The sequence below is a fragment of the Temnothorax nylanderi genome, unplaced genomic scaffold (genome assembly GCF_030848795.1).
Source record: "Temnothorax nylanderi isolate EJ_2023f unplaced genomic scaffold, tnyl_v1.0 TNYL_tig0005_pilon, whole genome shotgun sequence".
NCBI classification, from domain to species: Eukaryota; Metazoa; Arthropoda; class Insecta; order Hymenoptera; family Formicidae; genus Temnothorax; species Temnothorax nylanderi.
This window is the reverse complement of record NW_027249067.1, coordinates 854,532-876,918: the sequence shown is the minus strand read 5'-3', so window position 1 is coordinate 876,918 and position 22,387 is coordinate 854,532. Positions and strand designations below refer to the sequence as shown.

At 39.0% G+C, this 22,387-nt stretch overlaps 3 protein-coding genes across 3 annotated transcripts; 1 reads left to right on the top strand and 2 right to left on the bottom strand.

Moving 5' to 3' along the window:
• The first annotated feature begins 315 nt into the window (after positions 1–315).
• On the top strand, positions 316–3,060 carry Kappab-ras (NFKB inhibitor interacting Ras like 1). The gene is made up of 2 exons (XM_071712308.1): positions 316–614; positions 707–3,060. Exons 1-2 carry the CDS (start codon positions 516–518, stop codon positions 1,214–1,216), a joined length of 609 nt encoding a protein of 202 aa, XP_071568409.1. The 5' UTR covers positions 316–515; the 3' UTR covers positions 1,217–3,060.
• Fa2h (Fatty acid 2-hydroxylase) lies at positions 1,475–5,080 on the bottom strand. Its single transcript, XM_071712298.1, has 6 exons — positions 4,189–5,080; positions 3,118–3,343; positions 2,847–3,007; positions 2,274–2,406; positions 2,040–2,159; positions 1,475–1,983 (listed from the first exon to the last, which is right to left on the bottom strand). Exons 1-6 carry the CDS (start codon positions 4,534–4,536, stop codon positions 1,898–1,900), a joined length of 1,074 nt encoding a protein of 357 aa, XP_071568399.1. The 5' UTR covers positions 4,537–5,080; the 3' UTR covers positions 1,475–1,897.
• Positions 5,081–5,174: 94 nt separating this feature from the next.
• LOC139775912 (sodium- and chloride-dependent transporter XTRP3) lies at positions 5,175–22,012 on the bottom strand. The gene is made up of 12 exons (XM_071712288.1): positions 19,812–22,012; positions 15,646–15,878; positions 15,165–15,185; positions 14,710–14,934; positions 14,478–14,588; positions 14,136–14,377; positions 13,086–13,230; positions 12,808–13,009; positions 12,560–12,719; positions 12,325–12,487; positions 12,035–12,235; positions 5,175–10,059 (listed from the first exon to the last, which is right to left on the bottom strand). Exons 1-12 carry the CDS (start codon positions 20,047–20,049, stop codon positions 9,904–9,906), a joined length of 2,097 nt encoding a protein of 698 aa, XP_071568389.1. The 5' UTR covers positions 20,050–22,012; the 3' UTR covers positions 5,175–9,903.
• Between the last annotated feature and the right edge of the window lie 375 nt (positions 22,013–22,387).

Genomic DNA, 22,387 nt, shown 5'->3' with positions numbered 1-22,387 from the left:
ATAAAAAAAAATATCTCGTATGAAAAACCATATATTTTTAAAAAGTCGTTTAGTTGAAAGGTCCTCAGATTGTCAATCTGAGTAACAGCTATTTAAAATCAAATAGCTAATTGAATTTAAATTATATGACGAAAGTCTTGTTCTTTTTTTTTACGTATCCTGTGAATGGAAATATTATGATGTAAAGCTCGAATTGACAAATTAAATTTAAAAGCTGCACGATATGAGACATGATTGATAAATGTTTTGCATCAATCATTTTACGGTGAGTTGTATCCTCGTTCTGGCTGGCTTATTGGAATCATATGGCAGTCATGGCACTGGCCAAAGCGGGCATGTGTTCCCACGCGCGAATGGTTCCCACGCGCACTCGACGCTCGAGCGGCTCGAGTGCTCGACGCAACGGGACTGCATGCAACTGCATGGGACAGCCAAGCCAACGCTACTTAGGTGTCAAACCGATTCTAATGTCATCGCTACGTGAAAGAGTCGGTACGTAACGAGAAGATTCAGGTATGGGGAAGACTACGAGGGTAGTCGTTTGCGGGATGAAAGGAGTCGGTAAGACCGCTCTGCTGGAGCAGCTCGTATATGGAAATATCGACGCGAAAACGGTACGCATTTAGGTTATATCGCTGTCAAGTCAGTCCCCGCGCTTGTGGGACTGTTAAGGACTGTAATACTGAAATTATCATAATCCCCGTAGGAAATTCATCCCACAATCGAGGACATTTATGTCGCCAACATTGAGACTGATCGGGGCACAAAGGAGAAGGTCAGGTTCTACGACACAGCTGGGCTGGAATCTCTACAGATCAATGTAAATAATCAGCAGCTTCCACGACACTATCTCGGCTTCGCCGACGGCTATGTCCTGGTGTACGACACTGGCAAACCCGAATCTCTCGATGTGCTCTTCCCGCTGAAGAAGGACATCGACAAGAATAAGGATAAGAAGGAGATAACTGTGATCGTGATTGGTAATCGAACGACGAAAACCGATGCCGCGTTGAATAACTTGGAGAACACTGTGAGCAAAGCGGCTAACTGGTGCACCAGAGAGAAAGTTAAGCATTACGAGGTGAATATCATGGATAGACCTACTCTATTTGAGGCATTCGTGCATTTGTCGTCCAAGCTTAATCCTCCCGCTAATAAAAGTACATTTCCGCAATTAAGTATGGGTAGGAAGACTGTCAAGACCGAAGCGCAGTGATGCTTGCTTAGAAATTTAATTAATGTTGATTCGGATAACAGCAATATGAGTCTCTTGTGAATTTTGTACTCAGGTATAATGTATTTAACGATAGTTAAACGCTACAATGAAGATATGTTTTGAGATCTCAACGGTTTATATACTTTTCTGTTAATTTTGGATATATGTGATATTAGACTTGAAGTGGGATAAATGGAACTTGTAGTCATGAAGACCATGAATTTTATGCATTTAATATGTACTTAAAATATCAACAACTTTGCTGGTTCAAAGCCTTGTTCAAATAGAACATTTATTTAATCGAATAAATGCAAATACAAAGCTATTAAAATACAAATTCGTCAATATTTTACTTTGTGGCTGCGTTATCACATTTGTTACTTAAAGAACTTATTTTTAGTCATTTAAATGCTATATAATGCTATAAAAATTTAATAAATCTCTTTATGGATTTATATGTACTTAAATCGCTCGACAGTACTGAAACTATAGTTAAGTTTAGAAGCGAAATATTATTGTAAAAATAATATTCTATACTTATTACAATTACAGTTGTGATTATATTAATAGCAAATTATTATTTGTACAATACAAATATTAAACAAGTGAATACTATCAGTGTAAAATGTATAATGTATCAGTGTACAAATGTAAATACGTATTTTCTTCAAGTCACCGGTTTCACCATTTTAAAGGCTCATTTAATTTTCGCAGAATTAAATCCGTTTTAAGTATTCGATCCCACAATTCGCTGGTAACTCCAAATCCTGCAAGAGATGACGATTATTTCTCTGTATACTAATACAATATTCGCAGCAGTTACCTTGGTCATGATGTACAAAGTGATGATAATTGTGTCTTCTTTTCATCGTATATAGATATGATCCTGCTATCGGTGCTCCATTGTGCAAGTAGTAATGTATTAAATCGTAGCCCAAATAGCCTATAAATTAGATACATTTAGTTACGAATGTGTGTGTGTGTGTGTGTTTGAAGTAATTTATTTTTTTCAATATATCTTGATGTAATAAAATTTATGAATGTTTAAATATCGTACCTACTATGGTACCAGCGGCTACAAGATGAACTGTTGCCAATGGAAATATGACTTTATAAATTTGCCAAACAACTGCTGCTACAACTAAACTAAATGTCGGTGGGAATACCAGTCTTCGTTCATCCAATGGTGCCTGTGATGTAACTTTTATATATGTATAATCGGCAAAATTAATACGTATCGTCAATGAGTAAACAATTCTGCCTACGTGAATTAGCAAAGTTTTTAGGAAAGACAAAAAACTGATTATAATGAACATTCTCAGGCCGGTATTCATAGTCGGTTCTTATATTTTTAAGACCATCTTAAATATAATCTTAAGATGTCATGAACCAATCACAGAGCCGCAGAGCATCTTAAGACGTTACTTAAGACGGTTTTGAAATAAGAACCGACATGAATACTGGCCTTAATAAACATTGAAACTCATCTGTAAGTAATATGTATGATCATTTACGACCCTGTAGAATGATGATGCGGAATTGAAACCAGAAAGTGTATTTGGAAAAAATGTCATAAGCGGTATTATTTATTCACAGACGATATTTAAAAGTAAGAATCCTTGTCTCTTACCTTGTGATGGCTTCCATGGAACAAGAAATGCAGAGTAATCAGCAATTTTGAATTATGCGGTGGTTTAAAATGAAATACTTTTCGATGAACGAAATATTCCAAAATTGTCCAGATAAATAGGCCCAGAACGAAAGACGGTAAAATATTTTGCGCTGTAATCGCTGAAAGAAAATACGCACTTTACAATAGAGTATATACGTAGAATATTTAGAAGGATTTTCGTGGATATTACTTTATTATTTTTTTTTAGTGTTAATACTGTACGAATTACCGATGTTTGTGGAAATATTCGAGACGCAGCCCATATAAAAGAAATACGCGATTATGGGTAGCCAGACGATCGGCAAGATGTACCATGGTGTAATTGATAGTATCTCTAAAATTTCTGATTGGAAATATCGAATGGGCCGATTTACTGGCAGATTTACCCATTCCCAATATCGATCGCCCATAAAGCCCACTTGCCATAAGAGTGGCGCATTCCAGTTTATCAGATTCTGAAATAAAGCACAATTTTCGTAAATGGTGATTTATAAAGCAGCATTTTTTTTTAGAATTTGTAAGCATTCAAAGTGTCGTAAAGGCTTGTATAATATCGCGATAACCAGACATCTGCGATTTTTCATATCGACTTATCTCCACAATTTTTTATCGGTACGTCGTGAATGTACATTTCGTAGAAACCGAGATAAACTCGGAGATAAACCAATCCTACACTGAGAAACCCATTTCGTTGAATCAACTAAATCCTTGTTTGGATATGGGCAAACAAATTCTTTAGTTAATATAACAAAAATTTGGTTCACATAACAAAAAATTTAGTTATGTTAGAAAATTTTTGTTATGTTAAAAAAATTTTTTGTTATGTGAACCAAATTTTTGTTATATTAACTAAAGAATTTGTTTGCCCATATCCAAACAAGGATTTAGTTGATTCAACGAAATGGGTTTCTCAGTGTACTAGATGCCAATGTCATTTTATTTTTAGCGACTACAAAAATATCTTCATTATATAATATATAATTTAATAATTATTTTTCATCACAACTGATTATCAGTTTAAATTCTATTTATAATTTTCTATGCGTGAAATAATCGAATATTATATTTAAAGAATCAGAATATACACACATACGAAATATATATTTAAAAATTCACACGACAAAATTATAAAGTCGTGTCTATCGTGTCTGATGCAAATTATATATTATTATTAATCTGACTGTTTGAAGTGGTCTTTAACATCGAAATGTGGAAATATATGATACAACGTACGCGTAACAACAATTTTTTTTCAATAATATAAATGTCGTTTGTTACTTTTCATTTATAAATCACTCACTTCGCACTCGTTGTATCTCTCTTGATGTTGCACAGCGAACTCCTCGAGAAGATAGTAGGCGGACTTGGAATGAGGATTTGTTGCTAACTCCTTATCCAACACTTGATCCTTGAGATGTGCGAGCGGGTTTTTTCCGCCGGGATGATAATTCAGGAAATTATGAATATTATAAACGCGATCGCGATATTTAACGAGAAACTCCGTCGATTCTTTCCGCGACGCGTTGTCACCGCGATGATTTTCCGTTCCGTTTGCGTAAACCGTATCGGAATCTATCACTTTAAAAACGTCCCTATCTATGCTCGCGGAATGACATGTATTATCAAAGCTTTTACCTTGAGCAGCCATTTCGAAAGGCGTAAAAAAAAAGAAGAAATAAACTAGTCACGCGCGTGATGTAAGACTCCGTGCGCACCGTGCACTCCAGTGCATTCTACTAACTCTGACGTTGTGTGACTCGGTAATTCGCTGTAACAGATAAGATTTTGCCGTATATGTTATACGTGGGAGGGCTCGATGATCGCATTATGTCTCGTAAACAGCGACACTATCGTACCGAATGCGGTATCTTAGCGATAATCAAGATTACTATTTGCACGTATGTGAAAAGATACGAAATATCTATATACCTATATATTACATTGGAGCCATACTAATTCATTCCGAAACGATACGCGATAAAGTATGAGTGTGCGCGCAGTAATTAATTAAGCGTCGAGGTTTCAAAATCAAGGACCATTAAGTTCTGTTATATGAAAAATTTTGTCATAAATCTCCCACCTCTAAAATTCAAAGATTTGATCTCATTTTTAATATAAACATAAATCTTGTTTGTTACGGATTCGCAATTATTTCTCGAATAAAATCTTTGTGGAATCGCGTGTCCCCGAGTCTCTTAAGAAACACATATTAGAATTTTATGTAACACTACCGCATGCAATTCTACATTTTTAGAGAAACACCAAAGATACCAAAAGATAACGCACTTTCGGCAATAAATAAGCTTTTATTTAAACGCTTTGAATCTTGTGTACACTGTGTCCTAGTAAAACGTCTAAAGTATCAGTCGCTAAAAGTATTGCGACAATGCTCAAGTTCGAGGACAAATTACAATTTGAGCATCCGCGCTATCAAAAACGTACTTAGTGTGTCGAGCAATTAAATACAATCGGAAGTACTCGTTTGTTTATCGAAAACTACCCCATTAAAGTAGGTCGCACTAAAATAATTACCTTTACGCACTGCATAAACCTAACGAACGAAAAGTAATAATACTCGCGCGTTCGCTTAATACTTACACGTGTAACTTAAGAAAATTTCGCAAGGTAGAGGGAATCTCTTTTTCTTTTCCAACATGGAGTGCACGTAACTGAACTTTCTCAGCAGCCTAAGACAGAACTATCCAACATTAATTATGTCATTTATAACTATATGTACATATCACTTCGAGGAATTACCGAGCGCGTCGGACACAAACGGTTTAAGTGAAACTCGAATGTATACGGAAACGAGAGGACAAGCGTGTTCTCTGTGTTCATTTATTTAACGGTGCCATTTAAATTTTTTTTACTCGATAAGAAGATAGGCCAAAAAACTTGTATTTAAATTCTTGAAACATTAAATCGTCGAGAATGATCTTATGGGATTTACAAATATACGCGGAGAGTTTGATTCGAGAAAAAGGAATGTCGCGTGACGATTGAAGATGTTCTTTAATCCTTAACAAGTGACGTGGAAGAAGTTGACACAATTAGTGATGAGGGATCTTTCTCTCTTTTTTTCTCTCTCTCTCTCTCTCTCTCTCTCTCACACACATACACACACATATAGATTTCTTTGTTAGATCTTTTCTTGGTTCTCTTGGATCTAATGTCTGACTTAATTACCTTTATTAATTTTCTAAGATATTTAGGAACATAAAAAAATAAGAGCTAAGAAATAGTTATTTTGAGATTAATTTTAATTATTTGTTCATCTTGCGTATAAACGAAAACTAAAAGATAAAATTACCGGATCTGCAATACCCTACATTCTCTGTTAATAGTCAATGTACATCACATTAATTTCTTTTATTCAAATATAGGTACTGAATAAAAATACTTCTCAGTTCCTCAAAATAAAAAAAAATTCTTTCGGCTTTTTAAAGCAGTAGAAAAAATATATGTATAACATCTCCTCTTCTGAACAAAAACTTTTTGTTTTTTATCAAGATTCAACGAGATAGATATAATTTGATGTGTTCTTTTATATAATAAGAAGTAACAGTCTTCTCTTCTGCATCTGCTCATTCTCTTGCAATATGTTTGCGATGAAATTAATCGCATTTCCGATAATTAATTACAGTTTAGATAAATCCAAATAGTAATTAATCATCGCTGTTTTACTTATCATTTACCTGGTATATCTCTAATCATAATAAAATTAAAGAAATAATAGTTTAAAAATTAAAGAAAAAAAAATTCGATTCAATCTTTGAAAATAATAAATACGTTATTGTATGTAACACGCGCGTTGTTTAAAGCTATGTTTAAAATTAAATCAATAATACAAAAACGATGCGATCTTTTTACATCTGGGATGATGTAGGACGACCTCGGACGGTATGATAAAATTTAAACTTAAAATTTAAACACATTTAAAATAATGGCGTTTAAGGAAAACCGGTTTTTGCTGCGTTGTACATTCGGCCGACGTTATCTCGCCGATTCCTTCGGAACGATGAATAACTATCGCTTATCTCGTACAACTCATATTTGTAGAAAAAAAAATTTGTAGTTTGCGCAACGGTCTATTTGTGTCCGCTCTGGTGTAATTTCTAAGTTTACGTCCCTCGTACACGAAGAGAAGGGCAACATGCTCTTTAATAAAAAAAATAGGGAAGAAAGTAAACAGATACGGATGTATGTCGTCACTATTCTAAGCGATTCGAAAAATAGGTACCTCACCAGAGGTATCAATTTAGATGCGATTTTTGTGGCGTAACGCCACGAGTTAATACTATTTACAAATGGCACACACGCGTTAACGCATTCGTTTCATCGAATTCGTAATGTCATTAATATAATGATCTCCCGATCGCTCTCTTATTATACATTCCGCATCGTCTCCCTTACAATCTCAGCGCGAGCTGGTGACGCGTTCGATTACGCAGCACCGATCACTTAATTTGACCTTCTGTCGGCGAATTAATCCCGGTGCTGCGTACGTTCTCGCTGATTCGTGCGATTAATCGGTCGCAGTTTAAAGTATGTACAATATAAATAAGACAGAGGGATGATCAATGGTGGCGTTTTTCCCGTGCTCGGATCGCACCTGCGCGAAACGAAGGACTACCTCGCGCAAGGAATTCGCACGGCGAACGCGAATCGCAATTAATATTCTTTATTATTGACATTACGGTTATTCGACCGACGTTTTTTTTTTTACACCAATATATATGTCATCACATTGTCTCACAGGCGAGAACTTAGGGGATGGGGCTCGTCGTACCGACCACACGTTGATCATCCGTCCTAGCGCGGAATCGGTATATATAATATCTCCGTATACCCAAAATAGCTGGACCAGCCAAACGATGCTGTGAGCGCCCCGCGCGCGAGAGGGGCCGCTTCCCGAAAGAAAAATCTGTCAATCTCTTGCAATAGCCAATAGCGGAAGGCTCCCGCGCGTAATCGCAGAAATGAGCGCGAGATATCTCATGCAACACGATGCCAAGTTTAATCTACCAGCATAGCCTGCACCGGTAATGTATCTTATCGAATGTCATAATGGCACCGCGCAAATTCTCGTTTCTCCTGGCGAAATTAGCGGTAAAGTAATCTAAGGCGTCGCTCCTGACATTTCCTACAATGGTTAAATTAATGATATCCCGCAGCTGACCGATAATGACTGCGTATTTGAATAAAAATAAAAAATGAAAAATAACTTTAATGACGACTTTAAAACCAATAGGGATAATTACTTTGCGTAACGTAATCTTATTAATTATCAATTAAAAACGTAATTTACGTAAGTTTAATCGTTTGCCGAACTGAACGCCGAACGTATCATTATGCAGAATCTAATCGACCGTGTTTCCTTTCCATTTATGTAAGAAATACTAAATTAATTAATTTTTTTAAATCAAATATGTAAAAATATATGTACATTTTTATATCATTATTTATATTATATTGTACATACGTATAAAAAAAATGTATGCTTTCCAAACTCAAGAACATATTATACTTATGATATAAATATATTTGTAATATAATATAAATACACATTAATATATATCTCTTCTTCCTTTTATAAAAGTAGAAAGTAATTTTCTGTTTTAAAAATGTATTAGGCAAACATGAAATCCAGAAATTAATGAAAAAAATTATTAATTCGTTTAATATCTGACACCTATTTTTTAAAGAATATTTTTGGAAGCAAGGTCGATCAATTCTGGACTGTCATGACATGCGTAAGGTAGAACCTCGGAGGAATCGAAAAAATACACATTACACCGGGACCATATAGAAAGCATTAAACAAATCGGCTACGTTTGGCTAACAATTCGACTATGTTGAATTTTATTGTCTAGTCTCTCCAACCGTCCCTCTTCTTCGTAGATCCAACTACCGATCTATTTTAAAAAATTGCATTTAATTAAAATCGAATTGACACGGACGAAATCAGGGATCCCACGTCCGATCGTCTCCATATCACGCGATACTAAAAAGCCAGAACATTCTATTCTCCTCGCTAATTTTTGTCCGCTATATACGCCTATACCATAATTCACCTGGTGATTCGCGATTTTACCTGGAAGTGTGATATACGACGGACAGAGTTTGAACGCTGAACCGTCGTGACGCAATTGGCCGTTCTCTTGCGCTACACCTCTAACAATTGTATTCCAAATTACGTATTGCTTTTAGTGGCGCCGCGATCCGACAGATTGAGCTCGATTTATGACTAATTCACGGTTTACCCTATATTCATTTAACGCAAAGATGTACGAGTATGTATACGAGAAGAACGATCGACGCACTCTACTTTTCGAACAAATGAACAATAAGCGAACGCGGACTTTTTAAATCATATCGAACGCAAAAACATAGAGTTCGACATACTCTATGTCGAACTCTATGTTTTTGCGTTTGATACAACTCTTTCATCATCGGATTCCTTAGATCATTAGAAAGAGTTTTAAATAACTTCGTATGTTCGCTGCTCATTTGTTGTTCACTTGCTCAATATATTCGATTTTAAAGACGCACAGCGCCCTGAGAGATATCAATAATTATAGATATATAAAGACAGAATTTTTTAAATCTTTACATCAAAGTTAAAGATTTAAAATACAATTTAATTCTTATTCAGAATTTGAACAGATTCTATAAATCACAAATAATCTTTTAAATCAGAGACGGCAAGATAATAATATATATATACATAATATATACTAACATAAATATGTATAATTATATATATGTACATATATTATTCTTTGTTAAGATCTCTTTCCTCTCTGAATAATTTACAAATTAATGACCATAAGTCAAAATAAATATATTACTTATGTGTATACTTTTTTATGTAATAATAGAGAGAATGAATTTATTTTACAAATTTTGATCGTAATTTAATAAACCAGTTTTGGGTCTTTATATATATGTAATCTGATATCTGTTATCGTACAGATCATGAACAAACGGAAAAAGTCTCGCAGATTATGCGTTTTTAATAGTTCATTACTTCCATTTTGAAGGCCCTACCCTTCATCGCTTTGTTAGCCATTTTAGTCATAGACGGTACGGTATTCGGCGCGTCATCGTCGCTATTAATATCTTCATCTTCTTCCGGGAAGTCCTCGAGCCGATCGTGATACTCGTCAAGCTGAAAATTAAGAAATTCACAACATTGTAAAATATTTATTAAAGCGTGATAAATCAGCTAGGATAATTAGAAGCCACGATCTTGGCTTTTGGAATAAAAGTACAGCGTCAAAATAATTACTCTTTTTAATTGCAGTTTGCAGACTCGCTAGTAGTAAGAATTATCTTTCCGTTTCTGAAAACCGCATGTAAGAAGAGCAGCTATTTCATTTTCAACCGCCAAGATTGTGTAACCCTCGCCAAAAATCGAAAGGTTTAGTATCATAAGTGATCAAGGTTTTGCATAAACTTCTGTTCGGCTTCCGTTCGCATTCAACACCGCGTGAGAATCGAAAAAACAAATAGCACATACTTCCAAACAGAAGCAAGCTATTTATGAGCGCCCGATTCCCGCAAATTTTTAGCTCGCGATCGAGGAGCCGTAAATAGCCTCTATACTTCTGAGCTGTTTGCTTTCTCATTTCCGCATGGCGAAAAGGCTAGCTGGACAAGGACTTAGAACGATCTATGTGAATAGGCAATTTGACAGTTGACAGACCACTTCTAATTCTCAACCGATCAATTATTGAGCATTTCTGGTGAAGCTTCATTCCTGGTGAAGCATAACGTGAATCCTGATGAGAGTTGTGGATTATCATGTTTGACATGCTAATCAGGCCAAACTTTGGGACGGGACACATACTTACCAAGCATGCTGATTTATTGCATTAATGAAGTGTAGATTTATATTTCGTAATTTCTTATGGCAAGAAAATTTGGTAGAAAAATATTACAATTATTTTACTACTGTCCAATTTGCAGAATTAATTTTTGTAATCTACACCGATCATAAATCTCATTGATTTGGTAATATAACGTGATGCTATGTTAAACGTACAGCATTTGAGAGATGGAAATTTCGTAGTTTCGTAGTTCACGTAAATTTAGACATACATAGACAGACGTATTTTTAAATTAGAATATTAGCGTCAATCATTTTTGTGGGAAATAATTTCAAAGAAGATTTTTAATTATTATCGTCTTTCTTTTTCTTTAAATGTTTGTTCATCTTATTTTACAAGGATTTGAAAGATCTGCATTCTATCAATCGATCATGCATTCTATCAATGATGATGATGATGGTGATGACATACTTGGAAGAGCGTATTAGATTTATTTAAAGGTATCGGCATAGTATTTCATTAAATAATCGTGCAATCAACCAATCGCAAGTTTAAACTCGAAATACGATTTATCGCGTAGTAAAAAGGGAAAACAGTCAAGATACAGAAACTAGAGCCACGATGTTTACGATATGCGCTGACATCGCGTGCGTGTGACGATGAATGCACTAGGAGTAACATTCAGAGGATGCATTCCCAAAAGTTGATACTGCGAACTCACGTGTAACGTAGCTACGGGGATATCGAGTAATCGACGTTACCACAGACAGAATGGATGCTTACCTACAACTGCAGATCGTACGTTCAATTGTGAGTTACCTAAAGTGTCACGTACGCACACTTAATTGGATCATCATGAGAAACAGCTTGCGCAACAACTCGGGGGGAGGGGAATCGATATAAGCAACATTTACGAGTTCATTTTAATCGCGCAAGGCCACACTGTTGATCGAACGGCATGACATTCGTTAGTGCGCTAATTAAGCTATCCCGTTTGAACAGGCTATCTCGGAGGGGTACACAACTACTTATCCGGAACAATTATATTAAGGGAAGGAACAACGCTACTCTCGTTTAAAACAATTAGCTCAATGGGGAAGGGGGCAACGTGCGTTCATTTATCTTCGAGTCGTCCAGTCTGTGGATTCTCTGTCGCGGATTTTACACACATTCCATCACGAACGATCACAAGGCACAAACGCTATTTTCGCGGACGATATTTTTCTTAGCGTAAACTTTCTTTCAAAATAACTCATTGGGTTTCTACGTATAAATTATACATATAGCTACGATCGCAATTAAAGCTGTACTCACGTCAACGTCGCCCATCATTTCTTTAGTAGAAACGGTGGTGTCGATACGTCGAATACTGCCTTGATGTATATCCACGTCGAATTTTACAAATTGGAATCGACGTAAAAGGAAAACGATGGGAATCGGAGCGACACCTGCGAAAATAATGACGACGGCGATCCCCAGCACCCAGCCAGGATAACTCGTGGGCACTGCCTCACCCTAACAAAGCGGAAATATTTTTACGATGTGACATAATTATATATGAAAGATTATATATTTTAATTATATATTTCAGTATATAATCTTACCGTTGCCGCATTCCACGCCGAATATTGCGGTTTCTTGATGATCATGGAACCGATACTGAACAGAAGGATGCAGCTCATTATTATAGGAGCGAGAAATCGCCACGTGATTTGCCAATAAGGCCCAGGTTTATATCCGGTCATCTCTTCGATGTCCTTCGTAAATCTGCAAAGCACTCGCGCGATTAATCTATCTCATTCGGAGAAGAGGATCACCGTCGCGGTATATTCAACTTACTTTTCGTGGCCGTACACGAAAATCACGGAGAGCATTTCCATCAGGGCGATTATAACGAGACCGATGGTGCCGGCAAAGCTGTCAAACATCTTCAGCCAATACTCCCCGGCGCCGGTACAGAAGATGAGCCCCACGAAAAAGCATGTGACACAGACAACTCCTGCAGTCATAAATTATGCAATTAAAATGGATATTTTTTTATCAGTGGCTTCTTTGGCCATAATATAATGTTAATAGAATGCGCTTACCTGTCACGTATTGCTTCTTTATTCTCTTGAAGAGATCTATGTCGAAGATTACGCAGAGCATACCCTCGAGTAGTCCGATTTGTGAGCCCAGGCCGAGGGCTAGAAGCATCATGAAGAAAATGCAGGACCAAAACGGCGCGCCCGGTAGTTCCACAATCGCCTGAGTAAAAACAATAAAAGCCAGTCCGGTGCCCTCGGCAGCCTGTGTGAAAGAAATTATCATTTAATTATTTCACGACCATACGACCAACGAATTCGCGAGATTGTTTATAGCTCACGTTGTCCAATTCCTTGCTGAGACTGCATGTTTTCATTGTGATGTTCATTGCCGAGGAGTTGGAGGCCATAAAGAGTTCGTAGTCCTCGAGGTTGAACGAGGTCGAATTATCCAACAGCCCATTTTGTATCAGGGTATCCCTCGCGCTAAAATAAAAGCGATTTAACATATCTTCTGTGTCCCTCTGTTCTTCGCCAACGACAAGTATATCCCGTCCCGTCCCATTATGACTCGATCCCTCCCGTTTCTAGATGCTCAACCATCGACACGTCTGACACTTGCAATCTAATTAAATTAAATTGTGATGTACCATGCAAGTATACATTAATAATGTAATTGATTCTTGCAGTTTAGTTTCAACAATATCACTAACATGAATTGTTGTACATTATTAATGTAACTCTTTTACAAATCTTAATTTAATTAAGATTTCTGCTAACGTGCGTTATTATATATTAACTGCTTAAGAAAAATGATAACAATGCGCTTGCAAACTAACAACAAATTGGCAGCAAATATCGAGTCAAAAACTTGCCGTAATTACTTTACGTAACTCGGTCCTACAACGTACTATTTAAAAAACATGTCGAATAATCGAGCTACGTAATGACAAGTCATGCTTGCTATTTGCTGCCAATTTGTCATTGTATTACACCGTGCATATTCTTGCTCGATTTTTGCTGTCTGTTTGCTGTTAGACTAGCAAATCTTGCGCGGTTTTTGACGCCAATTTGCTCTCATTTAATGAGCAGTAAGTTACGTTACATTTCTGCTATCATTTTGTAAAGATCAATTTAATTAATGGATTTTGCATCAAATCTGTCGTTTTTCTACCAAGGAAATTTGTTGCAGATGCTTTATTTAAACTTGGCTAACTGGGAATAGTACAATTGTTAAAAGCGACGACACGCATATCTTCTATCTCGAACAAGCGGCAACAGCTATCATGGTCGTTTAAAGACACATCTCCGCAGCCGTGGACGTTTTTTTCTCACTACCCTCTTCGCGATGGCGAATTTAGAAACGATGGCCGCACTTGCGGTCGCATTACCTGACGACGCACTCGTCCACGTTTGACATTGCCTTGAACCCCAAAATGGCGAAAATGACAACGCTCGCGTAAATGGCAGTAAACGCGTTGCACACGCTCACCAGGATTACGTCCCTCACGCAGTTGTTGTTGGGTGTGTTGTAGCTGCCGAACGCGATCAGGGAGCCGAACGCCAGCCCGAAGCTATAAAAGACCTGGGTCGCCGCGTCAAGCCAGACCATGGGATCCAACAATTTCTCGACCTTGAACGAATAAAGTAAATGTCACGTCTAATGCTCGACATATCGCTTTTTCGCAACGCTTTCCTCGTTAAGGTCAACCTCGATCGGGATCGATCGTTACCTTTGGCGTGTACATGTGCGCCAGTCCAGCGCTCGCACCCTTCAATGTTATCCCGCGGATGAAAAAGATGGTCAGTACCAGATACGGGAACATGGACGTAAAATATACCACCTGGAAGAAAGGATAATTTGTCACCACGATGACAAAAAAATGATCGCTGAGATTAATCCCGTCAGCATGATTAATATTAATCGACATTAAGGAAATCGGTTCTGATCTATCTTGAGCTTACTTTGCCAGACGATTGTATTCCCTTCATGACGATGAAAAACACAATGGTCCAACTGAACAAGAGACAAAGTACGATCCACCATTTGAGACCTTGGCCGTCATCAATGGATGGTGCCGCGTCCAAGGTAGTCCTGTACCAAAAATACGCGGTCTCTGAACTCTTGACACATTCCTCGACCGGTTTCCCGTCCGATTCCAATGGACAATTTTCCCATGGCAGTGGTTCCTAAATTGCGTCAAAATATGCAAATAGATCATCAATATACGCTTTAACAAGCATACTGTTATTACGATGTAAAAGCTAAAGCGACACTTTGAGCGCTGAATTGAGAGACCAGCATTATGACAAAATTTACATATTTTATAGCTTCCTTATGCAATTTATATATAATAACATTTATAACTATAACAATACAATGCAGTATTGCTCATTAATTATAAAAAATTGATACTTACACCAAATTTGATCGTGACAGCCTAATTGAAACATGAAAAAAGATAAATGTCATTAATAGTTTGTAAATTTATGGAAAATATTGATAGTATATATATTCTTTTTTATACGAAGACGCCATTAATAATTACATTTGAACGTAATACTCTAAGCATTTTTAATTAGTAAAATAAAATTATTTATAAAAATTAAAATATTTATTAAATACTAAAATCCTTTTATTTTTGCTTACAACTGAAAAATTTCTTAATTTTTTTTTTAATTTTTCTTATAACTGAATTTCTATAAACATATTTACTAGAACATGATTTTTATCATGATGTACTAGCAGACTTTAAACACTTCGTATCACCGTAAGCGACGTCTTTCATTACCTATTTAAGTCTAAACTGTGAAACAGCGGAGTGGGAGAGTCACTTAGGACGTCTCGACGCAGATTACCGTGGCGTCAATCGGTGCTACGAACCTTATCGATCTGCTTACCTCGAGCGAGTTGAAGAGGTAGAAGACGCACCAGGTAATAATTACGTTGTAGTAAAGCACAACGAAAAACGTCACTATACACGACGCGATCCCTATACCGCCTAGCCAAGGGTGTATTGTGTTCCAAACACCCAGGGCACCCTGCCGTATACGTTGTCCGAGACCCAGCTCGATCAGGAAGAGGGGTACACCCTCCAAGATGAGCATCACGAAAAAAGGAATGAGGAAGGCACCTAAAACATATACACACACACATACAAATATCGCTTCAACAAGTTTCTAACACTAACGTTATAGATGCTTATGAAATTATTTAACCAAAAAATATAATTTAATCGCATATAAATATACCCTATAATTTTTTTTATCAAATCATAATGTTTAATCGCTCTCTTAGTTTGTTTATCAATATTAAATCAATATTTCGTTTGAGTGAGAGATTTTCTACTTTATAACATCGTCTCATCTGCTTTTTTGTATCCCCGGTCCCTAACAAGGTCTTCTCTCCCTTTGCCTTTAGGATGTCTAGTTCCGCGTTCGTACAGAGAGAGCTGGAGCGCCTCGTATTGATCGAGTAACCTAAGTCCTAACCCGTTCAGCCACTCCACCACTTCGACGGTTTTTTTGGTGTTCATATACAAACTAGAACTAAAAGAGGAGGTCGCGGATCGGAAAACGTTAAGATACGCATAACCAATTGAGTTGCATACAAAGCAGTAGAAAGGTAATAGTATAATTTTTAAATCCAGTGATTGATTAATTATTGTTATATCCTGACTGTAGCTTTTTAAATTTTAGCGTTGATATTTGATTTAATATTAATAGAGACATATAGAGGCTGAAAATTTGCTGAAGAAATACGGGATATCGATTTCGATCGCGATTGGGTTTTCGCAGCTCCTCACAAGCTTTGATAACACGATGTTGCGGTAATTGATGCGTCGTTTAACACCTAAATGGCGCGTAATTCAAGCTCTCTGTGTTTAAAGCCGCTATTACATTAGAGCCGCGAACCACGACGGCAGATGTTAGGTCGTCGCGTGCTTTCTGTTACACAGTGGTATGGATCGATCGATGGGCGTTCGGCGACGCGGACGCGGACGCGGACGCGGTATACGGCGCAACGAGGAAATTTCCATTGAAAGCCGAGCCTTTCGACTCGTTTAGTCTAAAGGTGTGCGTATAATCCACGTGCGACTGAGAATCATGAAATTCAATCGCCGCGACAATGACGTGCGGTTATGCACAATTTCTTGCGCCGGTGACAGTCGGTGTGGAAATTTGATGTCAATCGGTAATTAACGCGTCTGTTATCGAAGGCTCAACAAAATTCAACAGGCTTTTTTAGTTACGTTTACTACTGTATATAGTAAAACAATTGGTATAAAAGCTTCTACTTTTTTCAGTAAAATCTTCCCTTTCTCGTTTTAAATCTACGCTTTTTAAAAAGTGGGTCTACGATCGGTTGGAAGGGAGGCCTCCTCGATCTCTCGGGAGCGCGACATTGAATTCAGCGATATCACGACATCGTTTAACTCTGGATCTCGATCGTAAGTGGGGTGCCTGGTGCTTTCAGACAAAGGTATTACCCCTACGGCAATGAGATAGACGTTAGGGCGGCACGATAATCTGGTAATTGGAAACTCGATCCGCGCAGTTGCTGGATATGGTAACCGATATGATTTCGGCGTGTATAAACTCCGGCGTCATAATCACGCGAGGGCCACCCGTGCACTTCTCGTGACCTACCTCCGCGAAAATAGACGTATGTTAAACAGAGCCGTTTGTCCGTTCGTGATTGATAAGAAGGGCCGCCTCCCAAAGCGGCGGGCTTAAAATAATTCAAGATAGAGGAGTGAAATTTCACGGGCCAACGGGCGGTATTTTCCATCTGAAAAATTCACGTAAAATTCATCCAAATTGCAACTTTACGTGCTGTATACGCGGTGCTAAACAAAACGTCACATTGCTAATAAGTAATATGTCTAGTATTTGCAGTTGGTTGACCTTTAACGTAATGTTGAATTAAATCAGGTGTAACCTTGAACTAACTTTATCTCGATGAATAAGATATTGCCTTTCTCTATGTATTGATTCTATATTCACCTGTCGCGATAAAATATTTTTAACGTTAAATACATGTAATATTAATAATCCGAATTATGTTGATTACAAATATTTCTGTAGCATATTTTTTGACAACATATGTAAACGATGTGACCATAAAAAATGCCACAATTATGTTTTCTCTCGGAGATTGATTAACTTTCACACTTATGTAGAGAGAGGAAGAGAGAGAGAGAGAGTCTATAGATTCTTATAGTATATGCAAGTATACCTTTCATTATACATACACGCGCCATTTTTCCACGCAAAAAATTCATTTAATAAAAAGATGATACGCTAGCAACGTAAAGCAAATGCGCCGTCGCTTTCTGATTAAACGAAGAATAATGAGGAACGGCTAATTAAAGTAGAGTCGACTTATTACAAAAATCTGTAGAAGAGTTTCAAACAAAAAAGCTTGTTACAAGAAGAAGACTTATTACAATATTTGTTTTAAAAAATAAATCATCGGTGGAGAGTTATAAAATTTAAATAAAAATACTAGAACAACGTCATTTATATAGTGTTTTAGAAATAGGAACGGATCAAATAGACTCAAACGGAACTGAAGTATTAATGAAAATTGAATGAGCTGCACGCAGCTGAACCATTCATCATGAATTATAATACGCCGTGAAGCACGATCTAAGTAGTTACTAATATTAATTTTTCAGTTCGTTGCGATGCCAGTAGATAAGTGATTTATTATATATATATTAGTATAGTATTATATTAAATGAAACTGGCTAAAGAAATGTGAAGGGAAGAAATGGTATCTTCAGCTGACGATAAGTCAAAAATAAATATGATTTGTTAGGAAAGTTTTGTAATACGTGCCGAGCGTATTAGTCGCTGAAATTGATCGATAGGAAAATGCGTCTCTAAGGATGGGAGCACGCGAAATATTTCGTAGCCAGTTTATATTTAACCCCGGCGTGGAACTGTGGGATACCTGAAAATAGTCGTTGACTACTATAGCCATGCGCTTATGTCGGCTCCACTGCCCTCATATCGAGCAGCCTTGTCCTTGCTCTTTTTCGCTTTACATCCGACGCCGTAGAGACCGACGACGGCCGTAAGTTGCAACAACTATTTCCAATGTATGCAACTTTACGGTATGCACGTTGACACATACGTCAACACTTGTCGCGTATCGGGCAGACCGACATACGTAATTCGAACAAGTCAATTTTACACTTTTCGGAAATCTTATTCAAAATCTTTGCCGCGTATCTGTAGAAGGCCGAATTCTTGGAAGGCAAATGAGATAGAAAATGAAATCTATATTTTCTTTAGCCGAGTGGTATATAAAGCTTTCAAGAATTCCAACTTAATAACGTGTGCAATATAAACAGAAATTCAACAGTCTAAGTTTCGGAGATCAGAAATTCGTAACTTTTAAATAACTTTCCACGAAGAGATTGAAAATGATTTTTTGCTTTGCCAGTAATAACTAACAAAAATAATTGTTTAATTCGACCCAACTAGCCACATTTATTGAATAGACTCTCCACAACGTTTTGATCATTGCTTTTAGTCCTTATCAAGTGCAAATCTACGCTACGTATAGCTTCCCATGAATACTATTTAATTTATTATCAAGCCTTTCCTATCGAACAAATACAATCTTGTAAGCAGTATAGACACTGTCGCTCTATTTTATAGTGCATCTGTGTGAAAAAAAAACGTGCTATCTCGAGGCTGCATCAACGTGGTTGCTGCAAGAGACATGTATATCTCAATAACATATATGGACATTATAGGTGTGCTCATACACGTGGGAAACTGGAGTTTACCTAGCTATCCGTTGACACGCACATGGTTCAAGAACACCCCGAGGTGTCGCCTGCTGTACGAAGGTCGCAAAAATAAAAACACACAGCTTACCAATAATAAACACAAGCCCGCAGGCATGTACGTTAAAATAATAATCTAATTTGCTCCACACTTACGAATAAATTCCAATTAGTCGTAACTTTATCCTACATTTAACACGTAATTTACACGATCGCGCTTATCCGCGCGTCACGATTAGCCCGATCGACCCTATCGACACTCACCACCTCCGTTCTGTTGGCACAGATAAGGAAACCTCCAGATATTGCCCAGGCCAACGCTGTATCCGATAATACTGAGAAAGAATTGCATTTTTCCGCTCCACGCCGCCCGGTTCTCCTCCTTCGTCTCCTGGCCAACATTTTGACTTTCCGCCGCGACGATCGTCACGTTGTGGCCGGGTTGACGGTGGTTGTTCAAGGGAGCCAGCTCGTGCCCATTTCTTCCGGCCTCGACTACCATTCTCCCGTGAATCTCGATGGGTACACAAAGAATCGATCACTCCTCCCGGCGGGTGGTGTGACTTAATTGAGATCTTTAGCACACTCTCTTCGTGTTTGTTCGCGCCCAGGCACACCTGGGCGACCCCACGTGCCACTTCTCTTCTCCACTTCTTTCCCACTCGTTTATTTCCTCTTTTCCCCGTGTATACACGAATTGACGATCTCCCGCTCTGTCAATTATCGACGCGATTTGGCAGGAACACGCGTATCTTGGCGTCCGCGAGAGCCTCGCGAAAACCCCTCACTGTTATATTACTATCACTACCACCGCCGCGCTCTGCTCGTTGACTTCAACGGGAGCGGATGGGCAGCGAGCGTGCAGCGATAACAGAGGGGGATAACAATAACGTTTAATTAACAACAATAACAATAACAATGGCAACAGTAGTTATCTTCACTATTTATTTTGTAAGGTCAACAGCGTCCGCACTATCGCGTCCGAAAAAAATACTGAGATCGGTCCTTCCCTCCTCGAGGAGTAACCGGCAACAATTCGTTTCTTAATATTAAGCGTACACCCCTTCTCTGCGATGAAAAGAACGGTTCTTTATCCGAGTTCCGTTCGTCTCTCTCTCCGGTACGTGCGTGCCCCGACGGTACTCCTTATTGACTGTTTGCGGACGCATACGCGGCCGCGTAGAAGTGGGCTGCGGCAGGATGGCAAAGGTGCGAGGTACGAGGAAGGATACGTCATAGGATAGGCTAGGACCTATTCGCGAAACGGAGTGGGTGGCACGTAGGTGACCCGATAAAAATCGAGCGCCGGCTGACGCGATGTATACGATGAGTTACGAGGGAAGTCCGTGGCCCCCGCGGGTCACGTGTCACACAAGTCCTCGCCGTCGAAGGATATCGACGACCAGAGCGCGGGTCGGAGGATACCGCCACGGCCGCGGGGTTTCAACACGCGCTACCCGACATCGACGGAAGAAGCGACGGGTCGCAAGGGGGTTGGCGCACCTAACGTTTTACGTTTGGAAGCAATCGTAGCGTGAAAAACGGAGTGAGAGAGAGGGGGCGAATGAAAGTACGCGTGTCGTTAATAGCCGCCGTCGGGACGAAATATCGATCCTCCGCGCGGAAGTGGATACCGAAATGAGGGAGAGCGTTAGAGAGGAGAAGACAAAAGAGTGAGAGATAAAGAGAGAGATAGAGCGAGAGAGGAAGGGATGAAAGAAAGAGGAACGAGAGGCTCTGCTGATTTCTGGCTTCTCTGGGCTTCTCGAAGCAGCGGTGACACACGACGCGACGTTCGGGATTTCAAGTAGCTCGATGTTCACAGAGGGTGTTCTCGGCTGCCCTTAAACGAAAAGCCTCTTCAGTTTCGAGTCGAAATCGGCGAATCGGTAGTCTTCCTGCCTCATGAGTCGTATTCCTTTAAGTCGCTGCCGTTTGCGGATCGATGTGGTCGGAAGTCACGAGGTCAGCATCGTAGTTGATCTTCCTCGGCTGGACTCCGAGGAAGACGTTGCGCCTCTCGACGTCGTCGCCGTCGTTGTTTCAGAATTTGATACGGGACCTCGGAAAACTATTATCGGGTTTATTACTTAGTTTATTATTTAAACTCGGTGATCCTCGGACGGGTCGGACTGACGTCGCCGCGGACGCGCGTGTGTCGTTGAAGAGCGAGACTTCCGAGGCGTTTGGTACCCATGTGTACCGCTCCTCCGCTTCACCCGCCAAGTCGTGGCCAAGTGTCCGTTTCCTCGTTTTTGTGCCTCGTTGCTCCGACGTGGTTTCCGTCAGCAGGAAATGCGAGAAGCGACGACGAGAACGGCAGAAGCCCGCGTAAAATATATTTCGCGCACCGCGCGTGGCTGGCTCGGTGTGGGCTTGAATATGCGCCTCGCACGAACGTCGATATCGGACTGAGCCGACGCTGGTGCGCGGCGATGTGCGCGAGGGAACGGACCTACGGAACGGGAACCTCTGGAGCGACATCGACGTCTGTAGGTCTGTACAATACGACGAAGGTTCGCTCTACCGGTGGTCCGGTCCCCCGATTGGCCGTGGTAATTGTGTACGTACGCGCATACGCCGGCCGACCGACCCCTTTTAAACGGTGAAGAGCCGGGTAGCGCGAGCGTTGTTATCTTATTATATTATAGAGCAGAAGAGGTGACGGTTCGCATAATGGGGTGGAAACTATTTGAGACGTCGCGCAGCGCGATTTTTTTCTTCCACGGAATATCCGAATTTTAAATATTACAGATGTAATCCGGATCACAATTTAGTACGCATCGAAATTAGTAAAGAAATAGCGATTTGATAAAAATTATTATAAGCACCCCGATTAA

Coding starts and splice junctions, on each gene's coding strand:
- Kappab-ras (XM_071712308.1), top strand. CDS start 516: ATGGGGAAGACTACGAGGGTAGTCGTTTGCGGGATGAAAGGAGTCGGT. Junction 615..706: donor GAAATATCGACGCGAAAACG/GTACGCATTTAG, acceptor TAATCCCCGTAG/GAAATTCATCCCACAATCGA.
- LOC139775912 (XM_071712288.1), bottom strand. CDS start 20,049: ATGGTAGTCGAGGCCGGAAGAAATGGGCACGAGCTGGCTCCCTTGAAC. Junction 14,935..15,164: donor CTGTCACGATCAAATTTGGT/GTAAGTATCAAT, acceptor GACGCAATTTAG/GAACCACTGCCATGGGAAAA. Junction 13,231..14,135: donor GTGGACGAGTGCGTCGTCAG/GTAATGCGACCG, acceptor CTTTTATTTTAG/CGCGAGGGATACCCTGATAC.
- Fa2h (XM_071712298.1), bottom strand. CDS start 4,536: ATGGCTGCTCAAGGTAAAAGCTTTGATAATACATGTCATTCCGCGAGC. Junction 3,008..3,117: donor GAATATTTCCACAAACATCG/GTAATTCGTACA, acceptor ATTTTCTTTCAG/CGATTACAGCGCAAAATATT. Junction 1,984..2,039: donor CTTTGTACATCATGACCAAG/GTAACTGCTGCG, acceptor CATCTCTTGCAG/GATTTGGAGTTACCAGCGAA.